A 20,646-nucleotide genomic window follows, 5' to 3' on the forward strand; every position below is an offset into this window, starting at 1 on the left:
AGGCCTAGTATGCGCTGTGGCAAGCACACGGTTTGCATGTGTTACTTCGAAGGCAAAAAAAATCTAAAATACAAGAAAACACAAAAACCTACATTCAACCAGTGTGGGGTATGGCCCATGACTCTCTGAGGTGGTAGGTACCTCCAGGTAGGCTACCCCCTCCATGCCAGGGCGCCCTGAATTTATGTTTATTAACAGCTCCTCCACCGGGGTCAAGACAATTTGAGGGCCAGATCCAGTCTGCCGACTGTCGGCCTTTTCACGATTGGCTTAAAAAAATGGCTTATTTAAATTTATACCAATACGATGGTGGGAAAAGCTTACCAGTTTGTATGTTTTTTATACTTCATTTTTATACTTGATCCTCTGACCGCTTGGAAGCAATCGGAGTACATATTGTTTTAGAAGAAAGGGGTTATGTGGTAGGATCTTTAAGAATGCTTAACTGGGATATTTATATATTCATGGCTCAAATATTAAGGATCATGCTTTTGACGTGTAACTAACGCATTTACGCGGTCAGCGATCCGCTGCCAGGCTTTGGTTCTCCGGGTTCCAGAGGTTTTAGCGTTCCCTTTTCTTGTGATAATGTCCTTCTCCTCGTCATAGCTCTCCAGGAGAACCTGGAGTTCCATTTCATTGAAATAAGCGGCCCGTTTCGCCATATCGATCAGGGTTTCCATGATCCATACATCACGTCTTTTTAAGTTTGGCGTGGACGCGCACAAACCTGTGTTAACCAACCCCGAGTTGATTGAACTAATGCATAACCGCTGCTGTGGAACCGAAAACTCTGGGTTGGTCGGCACAGGGTCAATCAACCTAGAGTTCAGCGTTAACTCAGTGTTTGTTAAACCTCCGTTCGTGGAACACCCCTCTGATTAGCTTGCATGGCTTTAATTGCGCTTAACGGCGTATTTATGCGTTTTGATGTAAACAACAACTTTTTTTAAAACGATGTGTGTACAATGTTATTTTTGAAAAACGGAGGGGGGGGAAATATTCGTTTCTATAAATACCCTGCTACGTATAAACGTGGCCTGAGACAGAAGGTTCTCGATTTCAACCCTTCATTTAGACTAGGAACACTTTAAGTAAAACACCTAACCCCTACATGTAAAATAACATATAAAACAAATCTCTCATTGGTCACCCTAGATAAATTCATATGCTAAATGACTTATTGTTGTCAGTGTACCTCAGATTGAGGTCAACAGGTGTGGTTAATTAGTCATTAATTGAACTGGAGGGAACAACCCTTTAAAAGAACCAGATTTGGTTGTGTTAAACACTCATTTGTGGAGCAGCACCTTAAACAGAGCAACATGGCTGGACATACTGTGAGCTCTTTCGGGTAAGAGGAGATCTAGTGTTGTGGTTCTTAATGGTAAAGTGTTTGTAATATCTGTATGACTAAAATATGTCGATCTATTCGAAGGTTTTTATGCATCTCATGTCTGATTGGAGGGGTCATTTCACTACCACTGAAAGGTTAGCATTTACCTACTGAACTTCTAAAATGAGCAACATGTTCCAGGTCAAGAATAATTTGGAACTTTATCACATGTTCTTCTCCATGTAGAGTTTGGCTCAAACGATCCTTTCCCAGCATGGAGTGACTACAGCAGTCCTGGCTCTGCTTATCCCAAAGCTGGTGATGGAGGCATGGTGTTTCCTTATGGCAGAGCAATGCAAGAGCCCTACGCTAAGGCTGATGGAGGGGTCTACTCGAATGAAGGCTCGGATATGGATGCTGGAGACTCTGTCTGGGCCAAGAACGGCGGTATGGACTCTGGTAGTGACGGTTACTACCCTGTTCCTGAAGGCTATTCTGAGGAGCTAGTCCCCTCAATGGAGGAGGAGACCCCAGAGGAGGAGGAGCCTGTGTTGAGCGACGTCTCTGACCTGGATCCGGTCTACCACTTCAGTTCCAGGTCCCGCTACCAGCAAGGCAGACGGGCCTTCTTCCTAACCAGATACAACCCCGGAGAGCCTACGGTCGGCTCTGCTGACATGGCAGACTCCAAAAGTAATGGAATGGGAAATGGTAAAGGATGGCCTGTTGTTACAGAACAGCCTGGGAAGGGTGGCTACTGATCAACTGCAATGTCTGCTGTTTCTCAAAGGAATTCGTAGCATAGCGGTTTACAATCTGCTGCACATGAATAAATGGTTTTCTTCGACATCTGCCTCAATTTAATTGATACTGTTGGTTCTTTGGTTTTGCATTCTTTGAGATATGCTTCAAGCATTGCGAGTCGGCAAATGGTGCCTTGGGTGAAGGTTGGTTAACCACCTGCCTAAAACCTAGAGGACATTGCATTCCTGCTGATGTGAGAGTGAAACATTTTTCCCTTGACAAGTGGCTATGACGCTACAGTGTTCTCTTGTTTTTCAGAGTTGTCTGAGCTGCCATTCTTGTATAATCAAGTAGAGCCATCTCCCATGTCTGGGCTCCTGATGAACCCTCTAACACGGGTAGGCATTAGACCTCTGATCCAAAGGTCAGGCTGAGCATGTATTCATTAACCTTTAGCATCTCTGTGGTGGCAGACGCTGTTCCTGTGGTTTAATCGCACCACTGCCCTCAACCTGAAAGTTAGCCAAGCCCCGTGGACTGGAGGGCCAAGGAGTTTCAAGTGCACACAATGACGCATCTTATTAGCGGGGGAAAACGTGGGATGTGAGGTAGAAAGAAACCAGGACAGTCACCGCCACGGCAAAGTTGTGCTGAGGGAATAGAAACGTCCTGAAATGGTCAGTGGAGACTGGCTATCGAAAGGTAATTTACAGAGAATCTGACTTTACCTTTGTCACATAAGGGTGAACTTTGGTTTTTTTTCTTCAAGATGCAGCAGTATACGGAGAGAATGAATACATTCATGGCCAAAAAAACTTTTTTTAGAACAGATGCCAGCATATCTAGCACATGCCTGAGGTGATGCTTAACCTTTTCAACGGCTTGAAGGTTATTTTGCTGAATCGAGCATAGCGTTCCTGTGGAAGCCCCTCGCACAAAGCTACCTCAAGCCCTTTATGATTACCCAAAGGTATTCAAAAACAGGATCTCATGTTTTCATTATTTTTCGTACGTTATTGATGAGGTATATTTTGAGGAGATGGACAGCAGAGTACTGCCCTTTGGCTGGCTTTTCGGCATACCAGGCAAATACAAAAAGACACTGACAAATCAGACAGGAAACTGGGACACGCATACACACACGACAACACACCTTGCCAAGTTGCTGATGGACGCTCAGGTTGTACATCATTACGATCCCATCAACGATCTCCAACAAGGACTTCTCTGCGATTGGCTGATCCGGCTCTTCCAGCGGTCGCCCCAGCAACAGGCCATCGTTGCCATGGCTTCCTTCAACTTCAGGAAAAGGAGCGAGAAAGAGGGGGAAAAAGGACAGACTTGATAAGAGACAGGATAACAAAATAACTGAAATAAGGTGTGGATGTAAAACTAAGTTGACAAAGGACAGGTCTGTCAGGAAGCGTAGTCAGAGAAACAGGAAGTACCCAGACCCTAGGACGGGAGTGACTCAGTATTATGTCCTCGTTTCATCCCCTAGCTCTCGCTCACAGCAATCCAATAACGATCTGTAGCCTTCACCACAACTGTGCGGGCAACCACTGGTAGCACAGGAGAACGTAAGCTCCTGTCCGTGTGAGAACCAAAGGCGAGATCACCCTCGCACGGATAGGGGACAACGTCTTTAGCACTCCTAGCTTAATTTGCGGTACCAGCCAGCCCCTAGCCACCGACCTTACAGAACACCTGGACAACTACGACTCTTCGTAGCTTTTGAAGTCTTCTCGGCCAACACGATCACTCCCACGGGAGACGAAGGCACGTTACTCAATTCAGGTTTTTGGTGTTTACTCTGGCCTGATGCTCAGCGCTGATTGGTCACAACGAGGGCCACAGGGCAAGCATGTTTCAGACCAGGGGCCGAATCTGATTTTAAAAGATCATATTCCGTTGGGTGTGTATCGTTCACACTGCTCTGAAAGAACATTTGGTCGAAATAAATTAGATTAGGTGCCACTTCAGCCCTTAATGTGATCATAGACTAAAAAGCTATTTGCTAAAAGAGGCAACAGACTGATGGAAGATGTAGTTCTGTAGTTCTTCTAAAAGTCATCACTGAGCCCTTATACTTACTGTCTTCCTCTGTCCTCTGCTCCACAGCTAAGGTGCGAACTTTGACCTTTTCGGGGGGGGCCAGGGGTCGTCTGGGGGTCATGAGGCTGACGGCGGCCGTGCTCAGGAAGCGGTTCGCTCGACCCAGCGTCGGCGAGCTCAGCCAGCTGGGCCGCGCTAAAGCCCCGCCCATCGCCGCCGCACCGAATGGCCGCTGTGACGGACATTGTATTCACACACACACAAACACACACACGCACACACACACGCACACAAACACACACACACACACACACACACACGCACACAAACACACACACAAACACGCACACAAACACACACACACACACACGCACACAAACACACACACAAACACGCACACAAACACACACACACACACACACACACACACACCGCACAAACACACGCACACACACACACACACGCCACACAAACATACACTCACACACACACACACAAACACACACACACAACGCACCGCGCACACAAGCACAAACACACAGCACACACACACAAACACACACGCACACACACAAACACAGCGCATAAACACACACACAAACACACCGCGCGCACACACAAACGCACAAACACACACAGACACACCGCACGCACACCCAAACACACGCACAAACACACCGCACAGACACAAACACACACACACACACGATAGATAGAGAGAGCTTTCTGTTACAGTCACCGAAAAATATAATTTACAGACGGAAAGTAATTTGATTGTGCAAGAATGGCTGTCTGCTAAACTAATTAGCGGCTGACTTCATTAATGAGAAAACACAGACGGGGGCAGACGGGAACAGCCGTGAGGCGTCCTTTCACAGCGGCTGGGAGCCGTTGTTCTCACAAACAAACATCAGCTTAACTCCAACTCTACCGCTTCAAGGTCCCAGGTTTGAGGCTAACGAAATCTGTACACACACACACGCATTTGTGCACCCCCGATGCACACACACAAACGTGTGCACACGTGTACACGCACACAGACACACACAGACACACACCTGTGCCGCTCCACTCTCCTCGTCCTCGTCCAGGTCGTCCATGGACGTGGTCAGGATCTCAGCAGGGTCGATGATGATGTTTGTTTTACTGGCAAGCTCATCTGTACACACACACATGCATACACACACGCACGCATGCACACGCACACACACAAACACACCAACAAATACACACACCCACGCAGACACACCAACACCCACACACAAAAAAGCACACATAAACAGTTACAAACATCGAAGTCCAATGTGCTATTCATAAATTAAGCTTTACGGTGTTTACTCAATATGTTGCATTATTAAGTCACAAAGGCAGGTTAGCAGAATACTGAGTGTTGTTTTCTATCATTTAGAATGCAGGTTACCATATTATTGGTTATGATAGGCCTGCATGCTGGCAACTGTTAGACCTCCATATCATGGGGACAATAACTATCAATAAAATATAATACAAATAAATAAATCAACCGTTACTATGAAGAATCTGCAGCTGCAGCACCTGAAGATGGTTTGTTTCACTGTGATATCGACTATGTTTATGCCAGATATTGTTTGGTTTTGCTCTGTTCAGCTCAGTTCCTCTTGCTGTGTTTCCGAGTGAGGCTGCATTGTGAGAGGCAGAGATTCAACTCCCCTTCAAAACAATAAGCAGGAGTGCCTTTGTTTCCCCGGTCTAATGCAGAAGGCCTGAGTATCTGCAGCGCTCCCACGGTGAAACCATTCTGGATAAGTGAATCAGCTAAGTGCTTTAAATATTAATGCAAATGTAGGATTGGCCGGCTGGATGTGGAGTCCATGCCACTTGCAACCTGTGTTGCAGTGTTTGAAGCTGTGTAAACCTCATATTACTATATCATTTTTACGTGTATTCTATACATAAAGGGATGGAATGTAATTAGAGGTAGGCTCCTTACTGAGTCTAGCAGCAGACCCTTGCTGAATCTGGTTGTAGACGCCTTACTGAGTCTAGTAGTATTACTGAGTCTGATCTCAGAGCTCAGATGGATCCTCCTTCAAACCCTCAACGGAATGAGAACTGAAGAAGTGTCTGTTGTGTGTGTAATTTCTCTCTCTCTCTCTCTCTCTCTCTCTCTCTCTCTCTCTCTCTCTCTCTCTCTCTCTCTCTCTCTCTCTCTCTCTCTCTCTCTCTCTCTCTCACCCTCTCTCTCTCCCCTCTCTCGCTCTTTCTCTCGCTCTCTCTCTCAATATAGATATAGATATATATCTGTATATAGTGGCCATCTTATGAAGGAGCCGAAAGCTGTTTTGATGGAGGTGACCAGGCAGCAGATGGTCAATTTTATTATGTGTGTGTGTGTGTGTGTGTGTGTGTGTGTGTGTGTGTGTGTGTGTGTGTGTGTGTGTGTGTGTGTGTGTGTGTGTGATAGGGAGAGAAAGAAAGAGGGAGAGAAAGAGAGGAGACAATAAACCATGCTTATAGTTCTTAGAAAGAAAGAGAGTGAGAAATAACCTTGTTTGCATATTTCATCAATTTTTTCATCAAAATGTGTTGTGATTTATTTATTTATCTATTTACATTTTAATTGCAATTGTGAGTGTATATTTTGATTTCCTTGCCAAGAGAGCCACTTGAATTAAGTTGAATTATATTGAGAAAGAGAGAGGATAGGAGATTCAGGTTCAGAATGAGTCCAGGTTGAACCGACTGCTTTTTCAACAGAAAGTAAACCAGACAGTGCATGATGAATCATAACACCCTTCGCTCCACAAAGACTCTTTCAAGGTTGTTGTTTCTCCATCATGTACAGTAAAACAGTAGGGGGGGGGACAGGAACAGAGCAGCCAAGGACAGCCCATCACACCCCCCCCCCCCTCCCCTCCACCCGTCTCAAGCCCCGACCCATCCCCTCCAACCCCACCCGTCTCACCCCCAGATCCCTCCCCCCCCAGCCGTCTCACCCCCCACTCTCCCCTCCACCTGTCTCACCCCCCCATCCCTCCCCTCCTCCCGTCCCACCCGTCTCACCCCCTGATCCCTCCCCTTCTCCCTCCACCCGTTCCCCACCCGTCTCACCCCCCACTCTCCCCTCCACCCGTCTCACCCCTGATCCCTCCCCTTCTCCCTCCACCCTGTTCCCCACCCTCCCCCCCCCCACCCGTCTCCATCCGTCTCCATCCGTCTTGCCGCAGATGAAACGTCTATTTCTGAAATCACGAGTCTTGAGCGGGAGCCGTCTGTCACAGTAGGCCCGCCCCGCGCTGAGTCCTAACCGCTGTTTACACCCGGGCGCTGAGAGATTACTGCTCGGAGCCCCGCCGCTAAGGAGACGGACTCCTGGCACCCGCTTCAGAACTTCCATCACCGGCCATCACTCTACCGTCCAAAAAAACCCAAGGCCGCCTCCCTCCTCTGCCTCCAGGGGAAATCAATTATTGAAGACGAGGGGTAAAATGAGGGGAATGTAAAGTGAGGGGCCCGCGGCGATCGCCCCGCGGGATTGGGCCCTCGTGGCGTTGCAGGGTACAACCTGTCAATCAGTCCGGGATCGCTGGGGAACGTCAGGCGAAGTTCCGGACCCGTCGGACCGAGCGCTGGTCTGAGGGCGACGTGACGCACTCTCTCGTGACGGGAACATCAGCCGACCGACACTGTTTTTAATTTCCCTGATCAGGCATTTTGCACGCTTGTCAGACTCGTGCATTTCCCAGGGCACCCGCGTAGCGCCCGGAGATTTAACGCCGCGATTAGAAAAATAAGCGATAAACCACACGCGTTTAAATGACAACCTCGTTACTTTTCGGGGGATGTTTGTTTTTTTGAATGGTTCCAATTGGACGTCTTCTGGCTGTATTGATATTATGTCATGGAACTATGGTATTGATTGTGGAAGAGTCTTTCCGCTTTCCATAGGCCATTATTATCTCGAAAAAAAAGTTAATCACACAAGAAGCTCATATCTCAATCTAGTCTCTCTTTAGTTTGCCTTTGGTTTAGAGTTTCTTGTGATGTCTAACACCTGCATCCTGGATGCCTTGGTGGTTGGACTTTATCTGATGGGAACACGGTTCAGTTGTGCCCTCTAGTGGAACCTTAAGCAACTGCGCAAAGAAGACGTTTTTTCTGGTGGAGCCGGGATTAAAGCCTTAAAACGGATTAAAGCCTTAAAGAAAAACCTTGACTCCCTGGAGGGGAAACCAAACCCCAGCTCCATACAGGAGGAGCAGGAGAGAAGTGTGTTCTGTGACCCACCTTTGAGGGTCTTCTTCAGATGGGAGAGCAGACCCCTAGTCTCTGTAGGTCAAAGTAGTCCACCTTTCCATTGTAGAAGAGCTGGGGTGGAACATAGGCCTCTGGTGGAGAGAGAGAGAGAGAGAGGAGAGAGAGAGAGAGAGAGAGAGAGAGAGAGAGAGAGAGAGAGAGAGAGAGAGAGAGAGAGAGAGAGAGAGAGAGAGAGAGAGAGAGAGAGAGGGGGGGGAGAGAGAGAGAAAGAGAGAGAGAGAGAGAGAGAGAGAGAGAGAGAGAGAGGGAGAGAGAGAGAGAGGGGGGGGAGAGAGAGAAAGAGAGAGAGAGAGAGAGAGAGAGAGAGAGAGAGAGAGAGAGAGAGAGAGAGGGGGGGGGAGAGAGAGAAAGAGAGAGAGAGAGAGAGAGAGAGAGAGAGAGAGAGAGAGAGAGAGGAGAGAGAGAGAGAGAAGAGAGAGAGAGAGAGAGAGAGAGAGAGAGAGAGAGGTTGTGGGAAATAAATGGCAAAAGAGCAGATATTAATAAAGTTCTGTGATAAAGTGGGGTTCATAAAAGAAGGGAAGGAATGGGGCGATGGACAATAAATGAAGTGCATGGGGTACAGTAGAGTACAAATAGATTCAAATAGAGAGCCAGTGAGAGGAGAGAGACCGGGACAGTAGAGGAGAGAGTCAAATAGAGAGGAGAGAGACCGGGACAGTAGAGGAGAGAATCAAATAGAGAGACAGTGAGAGGAGAGAGACCGGGACAGTAGAGGAGAGAGTCAAATAGAGAGACAGTGAGAGGAGAGAGACCGGGACAGTAGAGGAGAGAGTCAAATAGAGAGACAGTGAGAGGAGAGAGACCGGGACAGTAGAGGAGAGAGACAGTGAGAGGAGAGAGACCGGGACAGTAGAGGAGAGAGTCAAATAGAGAGACAGTGAGAGGAGAGAGACCGGGACAGTAGAGGAGAGAGTCAAATAGAGAGACAGTGAGAGGAGAGAGACCGGGACAGTAGAGGAGAGAGTCAAATAGAGAGACAGTGAGGAGGGGATGGAGATGAGAAGAGAGAGGAGAAAGGGAGACAAGATGGGGGACATGGGGGAGAATACAGAAGTAGACCAACAACACAACGGAACCATTAGCAGAAGAGACGGAGCTGAGGAGGGGAACAGGGAACAGAGTGTACTGGAGAGAGCCAATCAAAGCGCAGCTCCAGGGTCATTCAGCAGCTAACACTGAGACACTAATCGCCCTTTTGACGCTGTTGACATCATTAAGAAACAGACCCCCGGGCTCCCCGAGTAAATGAGTGTGTAATGAACGTACACACACGCACACGCGCGCGCGCACGCAGAACACCAGGATATGGTGTGTGCGTGATGGATGTTATGATCCTGTATGGATATTATGATCCTTTAAATAGTGATGACATCACAGAAGGTTATCTACACCCCAGACAGACTAGTAGTCCCCCCTGACGCAGGCCAAGGGAGAGAGAAGAGTCTCCAACTAGGGCTGAACCATTCATCTAGTTCAAACCGACATTGCGATACAATAGAACGCCATTTGTTTATATGTTGACTGCTTCTAATATTGTGTTAGTCATACTATAGAACGATGGATTGCTTGTTCAGTGGATAATACAGATCATGAGGAACTTTAAAAAGAGAAATCGCAGACTAAATCGGCATCGCAATATTGGTCGGGATAATCGCCGTTCGATTATTTCTCAGAATGGTTCAGCCCAAGAAATCCCCCTTGGCGCAGACCTACAGAGGAAGAGGAGAGGTCACCCACACAAACTAGGACAGGGGGGACCAGGGTGTCAGAGAGCCCACAGAGAGGTCAGCAGGAGGTCAATAGGTAGAAGAGGATGTGGTACTCTCGTGGAGGAAGAAGCAGTGGGGACACCTTCATTAAAAACGTACAGAGACCGTTGTATTGTACTGTATTGTGGTGATGGGTCGATTCGTTACTTTCTAAAGATCAAGATGACATGCATATATTATCTGTCCGTCCCTCCTGAAATAATGAGTGTAGGGCAGTAATAATGGGTTTTCAGGCCTTGCATTATTCTTAATAACCCCATCCCTTGAATCTGTAGCCTGTAATTAAAGCACTTAGTTTTAAGTGCTGCTCTGGGTTTAATAGGTCACATAAATTAAGTCTGTGTGTGTGTGTGTGTGTGTGTGTGTGTGTGTGAGTGTGTGTGTGTGTGTGTGTGTGTGTGTGTGTGTGTGTGTGTGTGTGAGTGAGAGTGTGTGCCCCTCTCCCCTGGTATAGGCTTTAGGTGGTTGCACACTGTCCCAACAAACAGCCACGCCCGACTATAGAACGTGGGCAAGAGCACCGTACTTCGACCAACAGCCAACCGTCGCCAACAGCAACGGTGACACACACACCCACACCCACACACACACACACACACACACACACACACACACACAGCACCCCGGTGAGCTGGAGATAACCAGAGGTGGACTATCACAGGCACAAAATGAACAGACAATTAGTGGCCTCACCCAAAAACCATGGCTCATGATCAACACACACACAAACATGCACGCATGCGCACGCACATACACACACACACACACACACACACACGGCTGCCTCTTGGGGTGAGGTAGTGAGTGAGGGGTACCTTCGCTGTTAATGCAGCCCGGGCCCTTCCTCTTGCCCTCGTCCCAGTAGGAGCGGACGGCCGTGATGAGACGGTGGAGGAAGCACAGCATGTACTCTGGAGGACACAGCGCTGTGGGATGCTAGACACACACACACAGGGTCACACACACACACACACACACACAGGGTCACACACACACACACACACACACAGGGTCACACACACAGGGTCACACACACACACACACACACACACACACACAGGGTCACACACACAGGGTCACACACACACACACACACACACACACACACACACACACACACACACACACACACAGGGTCACACACACACACAGGGTCACACACACAGGGTCACACACACACACACAGGGTCACACACACAGGGTCACACACACACACACACACACACAGGGTCACACACAGGGTCACACACACACACACACACACACACACACACACACACACACACACACACACACACACAGGGTCACACACACAGGGTCACACACACACACACACACACACAGGGTCACACACACAGGGTCACACACACACACACACACACACACACACACACACACACACACACAGGGTCACACACACACACAGGGTCACACACACAGGGTCACACACACACACACACACACACACACACAGGGTCACACACACAGGGTCACACACACACACACACACACACACACACACACAGGGTCACACACATGCACACATGCACGCACGCACACACACAGGGTCACACACAGTCACAGGCACACACACACACACACACACACACACACACACACACACACACACACACACACACACACACACACACACACACAGATTCATTATCAGCATGTTTATCACATACATCAGAACCGACCGTAACCCCTGCCCTGACCCAGGCTCCACAGAGCTACCTCCCTGCTTCTGCAGACGTTCTTACCCCTCTGTTGCTGGCATTCTCCTGGAGAAACTTCCGGAACTTATTGAGGAAAATGTACCGGGACGCTTCACCCTGAAACGAGACGGGGGGGGGGGGGGGGGGGGAGTTAAAGAGAAGATCCAAACTAGAGCTGTCAAGCGATTAAAATATTTAATCGTGATTAATCGCATTAATGTCATAGTTAACTCACGATTAATCGCGAGTTAAGAAAAAAAATATTTTTCTATGCTAAATATCCCTTGATTTTTTTGTCCCATAATTCTTCTCATTTTAATTCTCTTATCTACATGGTGAAGTGCATCGGCTTGCCTTGTGCAAATGATTTTTTATTGATAACAACATTGGCATATACTGATCAAAACAGGACGATACAAAAAAAGAGCCTATAGTGCAATTAAACGACTGCTTTGAACAAATGTCATTTGAACATAGCAGTCAGGCTACTGCTTCTTTGTTCTTTTTTTTTGTAAATAAAATATTTGCGTTAATCGCGCGATAATTTTTTTAACGCCGTTAAAATTGGTTTGCGTTAACGCCGTTAATAACGCGTTTAACTGACAGCTCTAAAATTAACCCAAAGCCAAAGCCAACACCACTTCTAACCTATTCCGCTTAAGGGAAATCCAGTTCCTCATAACAAGTTAGGGAAGTGTTCACAGCAGCACGATGTGTGATGTCACAACCTTGAGATTTCCGCAGTCCAATACGCTGAGATATGATAATTATCGTACAGAAAGATGGCACGGATGGGGTGGAGTGTTTTAGACCCGACCATGTGCATCCATGGTGAACACTCTGAAATCTATACTCCAAATGCACGTTGTCATCAATTGTTATTTTACCAATTCCATACCAATCCTTTTGGAATGGGATTTTAAAATGAAAGTGACAAATAAAGTTTTGTTGTTTGACACTGACTTAAGACTGACAAAGGGAAGAAACCGAGAAAGTGGAGTCACTTCTCCAGCGGCTGACTCACTGGGGCAGGTTGGCAACTAATCAGTCTCTGTTCCAACCAGACGTGACTGCCCTGGTATCGTCCTCATCTCTCGCACGATGTGGTGCCTGAACTCCTAATGGTTTGGTTTTCTGTCCGCCGGTACCCGTCTCACTGCCATGCACGGCTCATTTAAAGTACTGGGGGTCAAGTCCACGTACTGACATAGGAGTTTGGGGGAGTTTCATGGTCTCTCTGTGTTGTAGTTCAACAAGCGACCGCTACATGGTGGACATTGGGGGAAGATCTGCCATCTGCCACATTCAGGCCACCTCACACAATGAGTGGTTGTCTGCCAATCCAGATGGCGGACACAAATAGCTGGGAGGACCTTCGATTTTTGCAAACATGTCCCAGAGAATGCATAATTATATGAAGGACGGCCATAGTGTCAACAGAGCCGTCATAAACCATATAATGTTAGCATAGAGTATGCTGGACCTGGGTATGGCCCTGTCAATTTATGCAATCATTTCAAAACATGTTTCAACCTGAATCTTTCCAACAAATATTCCTTCCTTGTGGCAGGACAACATCGAACTAAGTCTCAAACACAGTATGAAACCCAAACCCAGTATAAAGCCCAAACCCAGTATACAACCCAAACCTAGCATAAAGCCCAAACCCAGTATAAAGCCCAAACCCAGTAAAAAGCCCAACTGGTGCGAGCTTCAGACCCCTGCCATCATGTGAGTGTGAGATCACCTGGCCACACAGGAGAAAGAATGGCAATGCATGCGGTTTTACAATAGATGGCGCTGTTCCTGGTGTATCTACTTTAGGCTACACATACCGTCCCTCTGTCTTTGTTGTTGAGCAGAAGTCTCAGGATCTGAACCTGCAACTCCTCCACCACTGAGGAGGAGAGGAGGAGGAGGAGGAGGAGGAGGAGGAGAAGAAGAAGAAGAAGAAGAAGAAGAAGAAGAAGAAGAAGAAGAAGAAGAAGAAGAAGAAGAAGAAGAAGAAGAAGAAGAAGAAGAAGGGAGGAGAGGGCATAGAAGAGAGAAGAGGGAATGGGGAGAGGAGGGGAGATGAGAGAGAGATAGGAGAGAAGAGAATTGTGAGGGGAGTCAAGTGGAGAGGAGGGGAGAGCAGAGAGATATTAATATGCAAAATATCAATTAGTATAAACAGATGGTGTTCATCTCACCACAAGTGGTAATTTAAGAGTTTGGTAAACAATCAACACGATGGCTGCTAATATGAACGTATTATGTATTCATAATTCCTGTTTGACCATAAGGCTTTCAATTAATCCTAACCGGGCCTGCATATGATTTGTGTGTTTCTGCTCACTGATGAACCCAGGCACGGCTCTCACCTTCGATCCTCTTCTTCAGCCTCTGACAACCTCTCTCGTACGCCCGCCGCCGCAACCGTTCGTCAGCCGTCTCACTCTTGGCCTCCAGCTCGTCCTTCCCCTGGAGCAGACGGACACCAGTCAGACAGACAACACGTTCAGGCAGACGGTCTGTTTTCATTGTCTAAACGCTACCTGCTTCTTAATGTCCCGTCTAACACTACCTCCTTCTTAATGCCCTTTCTCTCTGTGTCAGTGTTTCGTTACGTATGCACCATAAAAGAAGCTAACCAGAACCCTGACAGTTTCAGTGTTTGGTTACCTATGAGGCATCAAACAAGCTAACCCTGAATATATTACAGTTGCCTTGCCTATGTAGCATCAAACAAGCTAACCTAACCCTGACTAGAGCTTTGGTACCCTATGTAGTATCAAACAAGCTAACCTAACCCTGACTTTTTCAGAGTATCTGACCTATGTAGTTTTATGTTTGCTTTATCTTTCTTGTAAATCTTAAATACACTGCACTGTCTTTTTCACTCTGCCTTTGTTTTCTTTTAGTTATCTGTTTTCTTTTATTATTTCATTTCATTGCTTCACATGTCATTTCATTGTGTGTGAAGCTATTTGAGTCTGCCTCACGTATGAAAAACGCTACATAACTAAAATGTGCCTTGCCTCGCCTTGCCCAGCCCTGACAAAGCTACCCTCCCCCCTGACGGCTTCGTGGTGTTCAGGCGGGGCCGCTCACCTCCTTGTCGAAGCGCGTGGGCCACCACGTGGTGGGGATCAGCTCCTCCAGCCCCGCCTCCTTCACCCGCAGGGGGGTCTTGATGTAGAAGAAGACCACGGAGCGCAGCACGTCGAACGTACGCCGCCGCGCTAAGGAACGCACACACTCACGGGGCGTGGAACACGGGTGACACGCGCGGCTCCGACACGCTGGAGCACGCGGTGTCACACGCGGTGAACACAGCTCACACTCTTTCGTCAGGACGTTGTTCGTTTAGGGGTCGTCTTCTGGTTGAGTGATTCCTGGCTTACTGTTGGTACATTTGTACTGGCTTAGATATGTAGTATGTGTGGGGAAACATTGAAGTAATATCTCCAGCACGTACCACATTTGTACTGCTTAAATATGTAATGTGTGTTGGAAACGCGTGGAGTAATATCTGTAAGCAATATCACTGAATAACAGTGTACTCAGCTATAGTGTAACAGTGTAACAGCAATAAAACATGCTTTATGTTTTTCTAATGCTCCATAGTTTCTTTTCAATAATATGGGAGAAAATTCCTGTATTTGGATATGCTCAGCAAAGAGAAAGCACCAGAGATAAAGTGTGCGGGGAAATGATGACGCATGTATGTTAAGGATATAGGACGTTGCTGAGGAGGTATTTGCGGGACTTCTCGTGGTGCAGGATGGCAGTGGTCAGACGAAGGTAGTGGATCTGAGGTGAGAGATAGAGACACGCATCACATCATCAGCCTCCACCCACAGATGGATCGACCATCTGGATTCACCGCAATATAGACTACAGTGTAATAAAACGTGTACACAGGCTGATGGAAGTTTACTGCCGAGAACAAAGTGTGCGTGTGTGTGTGTGTGTGTGTTCGTGTGTGTGTGTGTGTGTGTGTGTGTGTGTGTGTGTGTGTGTGTGTGTGTGTGTGTGTGTGTGTGTGTGTGTGTGTGTGTGTGTGTGTGTGTGTGTGTGTGTGTGTGTGTGTGTGCGCGTGTGGTACGTGTGTGGGTGAATGCGTGCGTGCGTGCGTGCTTGTCTGTATGTGACAGGTGTGTGTGTGCATGTGGGTGTGTGGGTGCGTGTGTGTGTAACCTGGTCGTACCTGGAAGCCTAGGTCGGGGATGATGGGGGAGAAGCGATAGGCTCTCAGTAATGACATCATCAGCTGCTTCAGGCACTCGTTCACCTCGTAGTCCTATCAGGAACACAGAGCAGTTTAGGGGCGGAGCCACACTCTAGATATCTTTACCTTGATTCCAACACACATACATACGTGTTTGTGTGTGTGTGTGTGTGTGTGTGTGTGTGTGTGTGTGTGTGTGTGTGTGTGTGTGTGTGTCTGTGTGTGTGTGTGTGTGTGTGTGTGTGTGTGTGTGTGTGTGTGTGTGTGTGTGTGTGTGTGTGTCTGTGTGTGTGTGTGTGTCTGTGTGTGTGTGTGTGTGTGTGTGTCTGTGTGTGTGTGTGTGTGTGTGTGTGTGTGTGTGTGTGTCTGTGTGTGTCTGTGTCTGTGTCTGTGTGTGTGTGTGTGTGTGTGTGTGTGTGTGTGTGTGTGTGTGTGTGTACACATATACCTCCATCAGGAGCCAGAAGAGGTCAAGCAGCTGTTGTATGAGTGGATGTTCGTCCACCGAACCACCGCCCTCCAGAATACCCAATAGGAAGCTCATCAGCACATCCTCCACCAGGTACACTTTACACTGTAAACACACACATCCACCAGGTATACTTTACACTGTAAACACACACATCCACCAGGTATACTTTACACTGTAAACACACACATCCACCAGGTATACACTGTAAACACACACATCCACCAGGTATACTTTACACTGTAAACACACACATCCACCACGTATACTTGACACTGTAAACACACATCCAGCAGGTATACTTTAGACTGTAAACACACATTTGCCAGGTCTACTGTAAACATACATCCACCAGGAATACTTTACACTGTAAACACACATCCACCAGGAATACTTTACACTGTAAACACACATCAACCAGGTTTACTTTACACTGTAAACACACATCCACCAGGTATACTTTACACTGTAAACACGCATCAACCAGGTATACTTTACACTGTAAACACACATCAACTAGGTATACTTTACACTGTAAACACACATCCACCAGGTCACTTTTTAAAAATGTATAAGTCAGATACCGTATATATATATACCAGATACACTTTACACTTTAAAACCACCTTATCAGAAGATAAGCTGCCATCTCTGTTTTAACGTGTCAACAGACGCACAGCCGTGCTGGTTCTCACCATGAGGGGAGCAAAGTGGTTGAAGATGTGGGCCATGGTGAGGAGAACGGTTGGTTCTCCGTGGAGTTTCCACGAGGAACAGTCCTTCTCCACCAACCTCTCCTCCTGGACAGCAAACATAAACCCATCACACAAGTGGAGCCGTTATGACCTGGGCTCTACTCTGGAACCTATCTCCACCATTGGCTCGTGTTGGTTCCAGTGCACTGCCTGTTTGTTTAACACAGACTGATTTTAGACGGTTATAGTTATCGTCGCAAATAGATGAATGCGACAATAGATGATTATGTTCGAAATTGAAAGCATATAATATGAAAGTAAGGGATGATGAAGTGCAAAAAAGCCAACTCTGTCTTTTCAAATCAGAAGTATTATCAAGTCAACTGTGTAGTCTTCTTATAAGGAAATGATCAGAACCCTGATTGGGACTGCTGACTGCCAGCTGATGGAAAGAAATAACATAAAGAACAAAAGAAGAGTAAGAAAGAAGAAAAAAAAAAAGGAATGAAAGAAAGAAAGAAAGAATGAAACGATGAAATATTAAAGAATGACAGGAAGAGCAAAATAAGCAAAAAAACGACAGAAAGCGATTCAGTTTCCTCGGCTTTGACTGTTAAATGGCTCTACAATGCCCTCCTTCTGACCTGGACGTCGATGGTGGTGGCCAGCACGGTCTTGATGTAGCCCAGCAGCTTCTGGGCCTTCAGGAGCTCCGCGGTGGGGGGGTTCTGCAGGGGGAGGTAGCCCTCCACAGGGTACGTGGCCCACAGCCCCGTCAAGGCCAAAGCTCATTTCAACTCCAAGTCACTGCCACGTGTTGTCATAAAAGCATCGAGGTCTAGCCCCCTAATAACTGCCGACGGCGTTTGCTGTCATTCATGGTGGACACCCTGGTCAGTGCGTGAATGTTAGCAATGTGGGTGAGTTACGCTAGCAGCACTGCTGGTTTCTTAGGAAGTTCAACTGGACTGGTCTGGGCCATCCTTGGATTGGAAATGTTGGCGGGCCAGTAGGGGGCGCTCACCCCTCTGGCCTGTGTAACATTAACAAAGGACACGCTACGCTTTTCATATTGGATGTAAAACCAACGTCCGGACTCGCTGTGGTCACGAGAGCTTTCTGGCAAAACCCCCTTTCTATTTCCGTCTACCTGGCTTCCACATATGTCCTAATCAAACAAACCAATCTAAATAAATCCATGTAATCATACGATGTTCTGTGTAGATGAGAGGTGAGCGATGCCCTTGTATTCGACCAGAAGGATATCTGAGAGGTCTGCTCCCGAAGTTGAAGGCCACGGATTCTTTGAAGGAGAGGCTGATGGCAGGGAAGTAGGCCACGCCTGGACCCATCTTGATGTCCGTGAAGGCTGTGCCCAGAGACTGGCCGTTTCTGGGGGGGTAGGGGGGGGGACACACACTGAGCTGTAAGTCTGACCCCGGCTGGGCTTACAGGGTGGAGGGATGGGAGGTGCATGGATGGTCAGAGTTCATTCTGAGTTATTTTCTTTCTCCATCTTCTCCCTCATTCTACACACCTTTCAGATTTAATCAGTCAACCAATATTGCGAATTTAAAGTCTGAATTTCAGTTGTGATGACGAATGCATAATGCAGCGCGCACACAGAAACTGCAAGGCCTAATATATTATACCAAATATATTATCCCTCGCTCAGATGCTTTCAGATGCTGCGTTGTGGTTGCATACTGAGAGGGAGGTGGCCTGTGGTGCACCGTAACTCACAAGCAGAAGGTGATGGTGCCTTCATCCAGGTCTATCATGCAGCTCACAATGTCTCCCGCGGCCCACGACTGCAACACAAACACAGCGTCGGTCAGAACCACGGCACAGATGACACTATTCACATGTCTCTTTTGCAACTTCTCAGATCTTTCCCCTTTAAGAAATAACAAAGCACTGATGCACTCGTTAGCAAAAACCAACAGGTAGAGTGACGGTGAGACAAGGTCACCAGGATGATGTTCACAGCACTCATAAACACACAGTGCAAACATGTGGCGTTGAATGTCCCTCTGGTTTAGCCGTTCCTGACCTTGCCATAGTTGGTTGTCGTCACGTTCCACTTGCGGACTCTGTTCCCGTCGTAGGCGTAGGAGTCCGGCGTGTCCCCTACACCCTCCTGGGATGTCAAAGGTACGATAAAATATCACAGAGATTGCATGAGTGATGCAGTTATGGAACCGTGCACTAGATGTGTTGTAGCACAAATAGAAAAAGCAGTAAATGAAGTGTGTTGCAGCAGTCATGGTGTAATATTGTGTGGTTTGTCTGTGCCTCTGTGTGTTTGTGCGTGCCCCTGTGTGTTTGTTTGTGTGTGTATGCCTCCGTGTATTTGTGTGTGCATGAGCGTGTGGGCCGCAGTGCGTGTTTTTGTGTGCACGTGTGTGTGTCTGTGTGTCAGTCTGTGTGTGTTGGTGTTTGTCTGTGCCTCTGTGTGCGTTGTTTGTTTGTTTGTGTGTGTGCGTGAGCGTGTGTACCTCTTGGTTGAAGTGACAGTTGAGCGTACACCACCCTATCTGCATCAGACCTTGAGAGGATATCAACACCTCGTAGACCCATTTCCCTGCAGACACAATGAGCACACAGTTCTCAGTTCAAATGCCCGCAGCCTGCCCGTAGACATCCCTTAGAAAGACGTGAGCTGGGTGGGGGCACTGAGTGTGAAATTCCGCATTGGGTTCCCACACCCAGCAAGCATTTAGAAGACGGCTGCATAGATATAACATCATGGATATATATTCTGACTCGATATCGCATTCGGCTGCTAAGCATCAACAATGCCGCCATCTTGCCGCAGGGAAGAAACCCAACCGCTCGGAGATTGCTTAAAAAGAAGGCGCTTTAGATTGATTTTGACGGGGAAGGCACACCTGCCCTACCAGACGTTCAATCATGCAGGTGCATGGTTTCCCCACGGAAGATGGAGGCGGCATTGACGCAAACGTCCCACAGAACGGTGCAGCTCAGGCCGTGTCTAGTCAGTAACTCTATGGGGACCATGGCCCATGGGACCGGGCCGGCCCCAAGGAGGATATGAAGACACAGTACAGGATACAGTGTCGGCCACAAGGCTCAGATCACATGCAGTTCAGACACCAGGGAATCTTCTGGAAGAGCTCCGGGGAGACTTGATGACAATGGATCCAGACAAAACCAGTTCCTTGTAATACATTGAAATACCTTGCAACACATTGCAATAAAATATATTATTTAATATGGACTTTTTATAGATATTGAGAAATATTAAACAAGGATTAAACAAACATATTTACCTTTATATACACATGTAGTCGCTCTGATGGAGCTGAAGTTGCTGTGGCCGATGAC

General features: G+C 47.5%; 1 protein-coding gene across 1 annotated transcript in view; it reads right to left on the reverse strand.

Annotated features, from left to right (window-relative positions):
• LOC132470778 (E3 ubiquitin-protein ligase RNF123) overlaps positions 1 to 20,646 on the reverse strand; it is a 125,757-nt gene that overhangs the window by 98,270 nt on the left and 6,841 nt on the right. The window contains 20 exon segments of the mRNA XM_060069647.1: positions 3,234 to 3,379; positions 4,175 to 4,367; positions 5,194 to 5,294; positions 8,402 to 8,437; positions 8,440 to 8,502; positions 11,019 to 11,139; positions 11,967 to 12,038; positions 13,757 to 13,818; positions 14,285 to 14,384; positions 15,015 to 15,132; positions 15,643 to 15,716; positions 16,114 to 16,206; positions 16,583 to 16,708; positions 17,299 to 17,403; positions 17,943 to 18,057; positions 18,565 to 18,690; positions 19,042 to 19,109; positions 19,352 to 19,438; positions 19,797 to 19,882; positions 20,592 to 20,646. Of these exon segments, the coding sequence (XP_059925630.1) occupies positions 3,234 to 3,379; positions 4,175 to 4,367; positions 5,194 to 5,294; positions 8,402 to 8,437; positions 8,440 to 8,502; positions 11,019 to 11,139; positions 11,967 to 12,038; positions 13,757 to 13,818; positions 14,285 to 14,384; positions 15,015 to 15,132; positions 15,643 to 15,716; positions 16,114 to 16,206; positions 16,583 to 16,708; positions 17,299 to 17,403; positions 17,943 to 18,057; positions 18,565 to 18,690; positions 19,042 to 19,109; positions 19,352 to 19,438; positions 19,797 to 19,882; positions 20,592 to 20,646 (1,947 nt within the window).

The sequence above is a fragment of the Gadus macrocephalus genome, chromosome 13, assembly GCF_031168955.1.
Source record: "Gadus macrocephalus chromosome 13, ASM3116895v1".
Lineage (NCBI taxonomy): Eukaryota > Metazoa > Chordata > Actinopteri > Gadiformes > Gadidae > Gadus > Gadus macrocephalus.